Source organism: Syngnathus leptorhynchus, chromosome 9 (genome assembly GCF_054491065.1).
Source record: "Syngnathus leptorhynchus isolate UIUO chromosome 9, UIUO_Slep, whole genome shotgun sequence".
Taxonomy (NCBI): Eukaryota; Metazoa; Chordata; class Actinopteri; order Syngnathiformes; family Syngnathidae; genus Syngnathus; species Syngnathus leptorhynchus.
In genome coordinates this window covers 12,373,738-12,383,700 of record NC_141203.1, presented here as the reverse complement: position 1 = coordinate 12,383,700, position 9,963 = coordinate 12,373,738, and the positions used below count along the sequence as shown (strand labels likewise).

General features: G+C 46.7%; 1 protein-coding gene across 1 annotated transcript; it reads right to left on the bottom strand.

The window, feature by feature from the left end:
• Nucleotides 1–98: 98 nt before the first annotated feature.
• Nucleotides 99–6,786, bottom strand: lonrf2 (LON peptidase N-terminal domain and ring finger 2). The gene is made up of 12 exons (XM_085920965.1): nucleotides 5,427–6,786; nucleotides 3,592–3,710; nucleotides 3,348–3,470; nucleotides 3,112–3,267; nucleotides 2,739–2,952; nucleotides 2,555–2,654; nucleotides 2,355–2,469; nucleotides 2,107–2,228; nucleotides 1,847–2,033; nucleotides 1,635–1,769; nucleotides 1,387–1,536; nucleotides 99–1,287 (listed from the first exon to the last, which is right to left on the bottom strand). Exons 1-12 carry the CDS (start codon nucleotides 6,130–6,132, stop codon nucleotides 1,129–1,131), a joined length of 2,286 nt encoding a protein of 761 aa, XP_085777091.1. The 5' UTR covers nucleotides 6,133–6,786; the 3' UTR covers nucleotides 99–1,128.
• Nucleotides 6,787–9,963: the final 3,177 nt, after the last annotated feature.

Below are 9,963 nucleotides of genomic sequence, written 5' to 3'. Positions count from 1 at the left end.
AACTACCAAATTTGTATACTGTCAGCTATTTGCAAAGTTGATGAACAAAGAATCACTTAAAAATGAGACTTTGAAAAAAAAACAAAAAAAAACATGAATCATGATTTGGTTTCATTTATTGGCAATAAAAAATAAGTACAAGATCTCCCTTTACAAATAATTGCAGGGTAATGCAGCATGTTGAGAATCTCGCCCATGAAAGAGACGGAGGAGATCACAAACATTTGGAAGGACAGAAGAAAAAGCACATCTACGGTACATTTAGCCTTTTTCACCGGAACATTCTCTCTAGTCATTTAAAACCACACTCGCCTGTATTTTATTTTTTTATATTTTTTTTTAGCTTCAAATAACCAACCATTTTTTTATCTCCAGGCATCAATCAAACAGCAAAGCGAGTGCAAAGTGACACGTTTTTAAGTGTTCTGGAGTTTAAAAAATAATCATGAATAAATGCTGCTACCAACACATTCAGGAAGTCTTTCGCAAACGCTTCAGCCACACTCACGCACACGCAAAGATGTGGAAAAAGGCCTCCGTGTTACATGAACACTGACAACTCACATTCAAGCGTCAACAGTAGAACTGCAACACCAGAGAAGAGAGGAAGGGGGTGCCAAAACGCATTACCCGCCGCCGCCGCCGCCGTTGGGAGAAAAACAAGAGCTAGCGCTGATATGTGATGTGCCGAGCAAATACGATTATGTACATTCCGAGTTTTTTTCTTTGTCTGTACAGTTGAAATAAAAGAGTGCTTATCTCATATAGCGATAGATAGTTACACCTAATCGGGCAGTGGCGAGGGTTCAACCAAATCGAAAGAGGAGTTTCGAAACTAAAAGTTCATACCGAGTATTGCCTTAGCTACAACACAAAGTAGCCTTGAGCTTGGGCTGCGGAAGATATCGTGTGCTAGCTAGTTCCCTAGGCTAAACGGCCAGTAGCAGAAGACAAAGCCAACGGTGACATGAAACAGAAGAAGCTGCTGCGGCGGCGGCGGCACATTGGCAAACGGAAATTTGGACGACAATAACACGCAAATGACATTAGGAAAAAAAAAAGAAAAAGAAAAAAAAGTGACTCGATTGACTGGGTTGTGCAGAAGTATTGCGTTACGGCCGCCCGTCCTCACCGCGGCCTCTTGCGCATGACGAAGATGAGGACTTTTCGGATGGCCAGCAGCCGGTCCTTCAAGACGCTCATGGACAGGATGGTGAGCTGGGCCCGGTTTTCCAGCGGAAGCACGGCCAGAAGCCACCAGCACCACGCCGGGCCGCTGCCGCTCGACTAAGCAAAAGACACGACGCCAAAAAATTCAAACCGCGACCAAAAAAAACAGGAGCCTCTTAAAGTAAGACAAAAATTTCGGGTAGCCGGCGTTCTCACCTGGGGGTCCGGGACTTTGCCGGGCAGGTGTCCAAAGTGACTGACGATTTGCGTTTTCATATCGTCTTTGAGCGACGTGAACCAGCTGTTGGCCAGCTCGTAGACGGCGTCGTGCAGCTTCAGCAGTTCGCCCAGCTCCTCACCTTCCACCTGCGATGAACCACGCCACATTATGATTCCAATCAAACTTTTTTTTTTTATTTTGGCAGGAAGGGGGGGGGGAATTGTTGAGACGCAGCCCCACCCACCTTTTTGTCTTCAAGGTACTCAATTTTGGCAGTGTGGTAGCCGTCTCTCTGGCCGTGACTTAAGACTTTGAAGCGAGACACCCCGATGGTCTCCACCACCGAGCGTCCGTCGGGGAAAAACTTCACATCTTGGACCTGGAGAGACAAACAAACTTTGTTGAGATTGCTTCGGAACACTAGGAGGAATCAATATGAGCGGAGGTCCCACCCACCTCCAGCATGCATCCGTAGTCGGCGAAGCCTTTGAGCTCGTCGGCGATGCACATGCCAAACTGCTTGGTGCCCGTCTCCATGGAGCGGCGGATCATCAGGCGGTAGCGGGGCTCAAACACGTGCAGCGGGCACGGGATGGTGGGGAAGGCCATGGTGCACACGAAGATGGGCACTTCCTGGTTCAGGCTAGAGCGAGAGCAATTTGCGTAAATCGAGCGCTCGTAGCGAGAGGCTCGCATCTCCGCTGGGTGAAACTCACTTGGAGAGCTCCTTCATCTCCTCTTCGTGGATCTTCTTCCTCTCCGCTAACTCGCTGGCCAGGTAGCGCTGCAGCACCTCTTCCATCAGCAGCGTCTTGTTGTAGCCTCGGGTGGACAAAAACTGCCGGGGGGGGGGGGGGGGGCAAGGTGAGACAATGTTTTCGATAAGGCGTGCGGACATAAAGCACTCGCGATTGTTAGCTCTTGTAGATTTAGTGCGGCTAAGCTGAAAAGGACGGCTCGTCACCTCGGATAGGTTCTCTTTGCACAAAGGGCAGTTGGGGTTGTGGTCCAGGCAGCGCTCCAGACACTTGAGGCAGAAGGTGTGTCCGCAGGGCGTGGCCACCGGCTCGTAGAACAGCCTGGGAGACGACCGCCGTGACGTTTAGCCAAGTGCGCCGAGTGTCAATTTTCTCCCGTGCGGCACCAAGCTGCCGAGTCCCTCACCTCATACAGAGTGAACACTCCATGTCGCCGCTGTCCAACAGGTCGGCGGGAACCACTCTGCCCCCGAGTACCGGCGCCGGCTTGACGTCGCTGGACTCGCCTGCATAAGTGGGCGGACCTTTTAAAACCCGGAGAGCTCCCCTTCCAGACATCTCAATGCATTTTTTTTGGGTGATGTCCTTACCACGCTTGAGCAGCTTGGAAGGAGGGCTGAAGAAGCCGTCGTCACTAGGCTTCCTCTTAAGGCCGGCGGTTGGCGTGGGTACGGAGGCCAGGATGTCAGCCAGGCTCTTGTTGCCGGCGCCGCTGCTATCGGCTGCCGGCGCTGCGCACGGCTCCCGCGGTCTGGAAGACGACTCGTCCGCCAAGGTGCTTTTTGTCACACTCAAGTCAGAGTCCTAGACAGAAAAAGAAAGAATCAGTAACGAGGATGGATGAGCAGTTTGGAATCAAGAACAGAGAAATGTGGATTTGGGTCAACAATTTGTTGAGTTACAAGCAACACTCAAAACTTGTAAATTGTGGGGAATTATTTTCATTTTCTGCTTTTTTTTCACCTTTGATGATGAAGCGGGCTTCTGTGCAAGGGGCCTGAGGGTTCTCAGCAGCGCGGGGGGCTTGATGGGGCGTGAGGCCACCCCACCTTGGAGGGGGTGCAGGGGCGTGGGCATATCTTGCTTCTCAAACACGGAGGAGAAAAGCTCAGCCAGGACCTGCATTTGAAAAAAAAAAAAAAAGAACATTTTTAGTACGGCCGCCGGTGGTCAAAAAGATGGTGTGACAAAGGGATTACCTTCTGAGCCTCCAGTCTGACTTTGGTCCATTTAGGTTTGAGCGCCACACACAGGAAGTACTCCTGCAGGGCCTCGTCGTTGCGCGATGCTTTGCTGAGTGCGGTGGCCTTCAGGTAGTGAGCCTACACGCAAACCAATCAGATAGTAAGGTCCTGTTGTGTTGCATATGAAAATGAGCTCCACTCCGATAAAAAATATGTCACGCTCTCGTGTCCGGAACGGCACGACTGGATTTTGTCTCACCTTTGGCCAGAGAGGTTTGATCCGGCACAGGCTGCTGGCGTCCTGCACCGCCTGACTGGCGTTGTTCATCTCCAGGTGCAGTTCAGCCCGCTGGCACAGTAGGCGGCCTGAAGATGGCACTGCATACACAAACACGCGAGTCGGGTCAAGTGGGAAGGCAAGAAGTAGGCCAGTTGGAGCGTGTAACGTGACATGAGGAGGCCTCACGTGGATGGCCAGTAGGGAAAAAAATAAAAATAAATAAAAAATCAGAATAAATGCAACCATCTTGCCACAACTTGAAGTCTGGTGTATCTGTGGGGGTTTCAAATCTTGTTGGGTATCAAGAGAAATAAAGCAAATTTGAGGGCCAACAAACTAAAGTTAAACTTGTTTGGAATCATGTCATTGGGATTTACAATGAGATGAAATCAAATGAGGTTTGTGCGAAATCCTCCAAAATGGAGCCTGCCCTTTGGTGAATGAGCAGTGACGTGCGTGCGAGCGGCGCGAGTAAAACGACAGGAGGTGTCTCATATGTTGCTGCAATCATCGCCCGCCAAGGCCAGCCTGACTGCTTCCTTCCCAGCCACCACCGTGGAGCGAGGCCAGGCAAACAAACAGTCGATCCGTGTCGTAAACAGACGCTTGGCCATTTGGCCGCGTCGTACGCCTTCAGTCATTTTGGGAAGTCCGGCGCGATGTGAACGGCTGGCGCACGCACTGCTTGTACCGTTTGAAATCAAACATTTCTAGCGATGGAACATGTCTATGATGAACTCGCTGAAGGTGATGTTTTGTTTTGAAATCTGAAAACGTTCTTCTGTGGCGCCGACGAGAACGAAAAGTCCAAAGAAAAAGCAGGACACCACAATTGTGTTTTTGTGTATTTTTGAAGATGACGTCAAGTTTGACGAGCAGACTGTCTCATGGTCCAAATCGCATCCGTCCAGTGGGACCAGAAGAGCCAGTGTGTTTTCTGTTCCGCCTGGACAAAGGGAACTGGAGCCAGCCCACGTGTGACTCATGCCGTGCATCATGGATTGGTTATATATCATCTTCAGATGCGTGACCTGAATGTTACCCAACGTGCCGGCACTTATGAAACATTTACATATGAGGGCTCCGATTACGCAGAAACGAGGCAATCTTATTGTCTGGCTGTGCCACAGCATATCATTACGATGCAAGTTAATGTGTCACTTTTAGAAAAGCATTTTTTTTTATACAGACATCCTTTTGGCTTGTATTTACTGTCAAATGTTGGCCAGTTGCTATTTTGGCCATCACGTCATCTCTTTGAGAAATGCTGATTTTAACCTCGTTAAGTGCTATCTATCCAGAAATTCCCATTCATCGATTTGAGAATACATTACACTTCATTTGTAAGGCTGCAAAAAAAAAATAATGTCACGTAACAGGAGTTTGTTTTTAACATGTGCATAACATGATATTGTAATGAAAGAATCGCTCATAAAACCCATTATTTAGAGAAATTTTTTTCATCACTAATAAGGTAAATATGAAATAAAACTGGCATTTAAAAAAATAGACAAAAGGGATCAGTCTGTTATGGAATTCAAGCAACATTTCACCATTTAACAATGTTTTTAGTGATTTTTTAAAATATTAATTGAGGTGTATTTTATGAATGAGAACCACTTGATAAACTATCAATAAAGTCGATTTAATGTGCGCTTGTTAGGTAATGATGGGGGGGCAGTCATATAACACGTCCCGTGTGGACACAGCTCACACTAGCGCCACCAGCTGGTGACACCTTGAATTGAGCTGGGTGAAAGTAGGTCACTTGTTGCAAATAATGAAAGATTTCAAAAGTTTGCCTTTTTCCTTACCTAATGCCACCGCCTCGTCGTATTTCTGCAGGGCCTCCGTCAGATTCCGGCTTTGCCAGTGCACCTCGCCGTCGATCCACAGCCCGCGTGCTCGGCTCTCGGTGGCGAAAAGTTTCTCCAGCAGGCCGCCGAGCACCACGTCCAGCCGGCGGCCGTTTGGCAGGCCGTCCTTGCGGGCCAGGGCTCGCTTGCAGAGCATACAGTCCGTCACGGAGTCGGACTCCAGGCAGCGCCTGCAGAAGGTGTGCCCGCACTCCACCGTGGAAGGTTCGTGGAGCAGGCATCGGCACAAACCGCACGAGAACAAGTCCAGTGGGTCGTCCTCAACGCTTCCCCCATCGGAGTCTTCGTCCTCATCGCCGCCAACAGTGCTCCGGAGGCCCGGCTCCTTCTCTCGGAGGCTCCGAGCAATGCTCTCCACCAGAAGTGGCAGCTCCTCCGGCCGTAGCTTTCCCAAGCTGGCTGCCACGCAGTACGAGTCCAGCGCCTCGGAAATTCGCCCGGCGCGCACCAACGAATCGGCCTTGCGTAGGCACAAGCCCCGGTCGGGTTGTTGGAGATCGGCCAGCTGCGAGCTGTAGATCTCGGCGGCCAAGTTGAAATCTCCGGCGCGAATGGCCTCCCCTGCCACTTCGAGCATCTCGGGGCAGATGCCCAAGGCGGACGGGTGGGTGAGCGGGTGGAGCGGCATTTCGATCTCCATCATTAATATAAAAAAATAAAATAAAAAAAATACTATTTACCTATTTGAAATTCTAAAAAAAAAACCTACGCGTTATAGGACTAATCGCATCCTCACGATGTCCAACCGAACACTCGAATCTGGTCGTGTACTTGCCATTGGAAGTGAATTTGGATTTATGCTGGATTCAACACACCAAATTCTTACGTCCCCATTTCTTTCAACGAGTAAAAGAAGCCGGGGGAAGGTTTAGCGAATAAGAAGCTTAAAATAATATCCACCGAACCCAGCAGCAGCGTAAGAAGAAAAAAAAAAAAACGAAGTCAAGTTTGACAATAACTTCTCGTGGGGTACCGTTAAAGATATTTACATTGAAAAATCACCCCGGTTGTTGTTGTTAATACAAGAGCCATCTTAGCAACATGCTAACAAGCGAGCAAATGTCAACCGAGCAGCTCCAATCCCACTCGCACGCGACGTCCACGAACAAATCCCAAGTCTCGAACGACAACACGACTCGAAAGTTATCAAGACGTCCTCCTCAATTGGAAAAGCAAATTTAAACAAAATAGGAAAAAGTCGCTGTTTTGCCTTGCCCACAGAGAAGTTAGCCCAGACTGCTTTCGACGTCGACCCAGACGTGAAGGAGCTCACTGCTTGTTTGCTTCTCGCAGCAATTTGCCATGGTCCCATTCGCCTAAATGCACCACGTGACGCAAAAGTAGCTCCCCGATTGGCCGGCCGCACGTCCCACTTATATAACGTGCTTGTGTTATTGTATAACCTAACTCTCGCCACTGTATGAATATCACGCATACGTGCATACATATTTATAGATATGTATCACACATCATATTCACGCGAGGGCATTAACGCTTCATCATAGAAAATAGTAGTGTTATGATCATCCCAAATGACGACACTCTCAATGCTGCATTGTTTTAAGTAACGCTTTTATATAAGCTGCGTTACAAGTGCGGTTACTTTTCTGGACCATGTTATGTACGCTAAGTTATATGACAAAGCATTTTTTTTCTAACTTCGTATGTCATTGAGCAACTAAAAAAAAAAAAACATGTTACGTGAACGTTAACTAACGCTGACCCCGAGCCCACTATAACCGCCCCCTTTCAACAAGATAACCGCCTCCTTGCACAATTTTCAAAAAAACAACAACAAAAGCCTACAAAATTTTAAAACCATTAAAAAAACAAAAGTCCACGGAACGTTTAATCAACACGCAACGTGCAGTGGATATTAAAACTGTGTGTAAAATAAAGTTGTGGGCAGTAGATATAAAAAATAAATAAAAAAAACATAAAAATGAAGTCTTTTGGACTTGCACAAGTCTGCACACCCTATGTCTGGGACTGTTTGCACGTTTGAATTTGTGCTAAATGGGGGTCAATTGGGGTCAACACGCAGAAGATGGGAGACTGTGGTTGCTTGTACTCAGTACTTACCGGAGATTGGTGCCGATCAGTCATTGTTTGGGTTGGCAGCCTCACTACCCCCCCCCCCCCTGTCTTTTCATCAATTTTGGAGGGACATCCAGTTCTTAGTAATGTACCATTTTCTCTCCACCTGATGAAAGCTGTCCTCAATGTGTGCCGCGCTATTTTCAATGCTTCAGAAAATCTTTTTCTGTGATGCTGCAATTGATTCCCCCAAAATTCCCACTAGAATATCTGAACTCTGTTTGGGGTTAACCAGGGGCACTTTAAATGGCAACAGATCCGCGCCGACTCTCATTTACCACGAAATTTGTCTTTTTTTCTTTACATCTTCCACTATGAAACTTAATAGCTTTGTGTGTGTGTGTGTGTGTGTGTGTGTGTGTGTGTGTGTATTCACGTGTTGACTGCACTCTCATGACTCAACTCCCCATGGAGATAGTTGATAAGTGTGTGTGTGTGTGTGTGCGTGTGTATCTCTGTGTGTGTGTGTGTGTGTGTGTGTGTGTGTGTGTGTGTGTGTGTGTGTGTGAAAAGCTGGTGCATGTGTTTTCACTGAATGGATTCACAGTCACGTGTTGCTGTGGATTATTTCAGTCGAATCAAACATATTGATGTTGATTAAAAATTGTTCACCTTCCAGAATTTTGTGCTTTTCAAAATGCTTTGCCTCACAACACCTTCACTCTTCTATCTCTCTCAAAGTTTTACAAATCTAAAATTTGGTGCATCCTCATATTTTGTGGCCCTGGAAACATTTGAACTTTCAATACTTTCAGTACTTTATCTTTCCCCAAACTTTCCACATTTTTGCACATTTCAAAATTGAACACTTGAAATGTTATTTATGGGCCTGAAAAATGTTTTTACAGTTAACACAACCACCGCTAGATGGTAGTGTGAGCTCCCGCTTCTACTTTTGTCCTCCATTTTTGTTTTCCAGATGACATTACTGCTCCTTTTATACTTGCACATTCACAAACATTCACTAACTATACTAACGTAGCATTGTCATTCACTTACTTAAGAGCTTTGGGTTATTTTTGGTTTCCAATTTCTTCCATAAAGACAGACAGACTACTGCAATGGCCCGTACAATTACAAAATGAAGGATTGAGTTGTGCTCTCGACCTTTGAGGCGTGTGAAAGGTCTTCACATCCAGCCATGCAATCTCCCACATGTCACCCGGCCGTTCACGCCGCCTGTCATGCGGTGAGGACGTCTGTTCCCGGCAAAATTCTTTAATTGGCCGGCGTGTTGCACAGGACCTTTACAACAGCCGAGAGAAAAATGAATCATTCGGTCCGAGTCGTTCGTGACCATTTCGTTTCTGGATTTCCGGCGTGCCTAATGAATATTTCCATAAGTGAGCAATATTTCGTTTAGTGCCGAGAAAAGTTTGTTGGTGTCATAAAAAAGTGTTTTTGTGATCAAAACAAAACGTTATGAGAAGACCCTAATGCAATTAGCTTTGATCCAGGACTTCATATAATTGCATAGTAAACTGGCAAAAGTATCAACACTTACCATTTGGAGCAAGAAGTTAACACAAGTGATATCAAAACTTCAAATCGGAATAAAAAAAAAAGAAACGCGAGCTATGTGGGAAAATGAGACAAGCCAAGAGAAGCTACGTATGTATTAAAAATGAGACGCATGTCCAAAAAATTTTAATAAAGCATTCAAACCCAACCTCAAAAAATTTTTTTGACCAACAAAAACGCAGCCTGCATATTAAAAATGAAACACAAGCAATAAAAGACATCCAAATTACATAAAGCTAATTCTCAATTTGATGGTTGACGCGAGGGCCCCTTTATCGAAGCTTTTGTGGCAAAGGGTCAGCGAGCATTTTTTACGACGTCCATCAAGCTCTGATGTTGGCCGCACGTCGATGCCCTCTGGCTTATTAAGACCATAAGTCAGCGCACTTGGTCGCCTTTCCGTCACGCGGGAGCACTTAAGAACCCAAAAAAACGCAGTCATCGATCCGTATTTTTCCCGGCCGCCGTTTTCGGTTATCAACGCCATGTTTGAGCAACTTTAACAGAACACGCCGCCATTAATAAGTTAGCGTCCCCGTTGTATTGGAATTTAGCATTTGAATGTCAAGCGGGCGACATCTTGAATCTTGTACAGAGAGGAAGGAAGCAGGTAGAATAATTACGAGGTTGTTCAAACATGATTACATTTTCCCGCCATAAAAATATGGCGCTATTGATTGCCATTTGTAATAAGAACACATTGTAAAATATTCGATGACACGTACACGTGACGGACGACCTGGCTGGGCTTCGCTAATCCCGTTTTTTTGCCACCCGGGCTGTCGTCGTTTTCCTCGTTCTCGATTCACGCGGCGGCGCTTTATTGCTTACGCGTCAACAAAGGTGTCTCCGTATA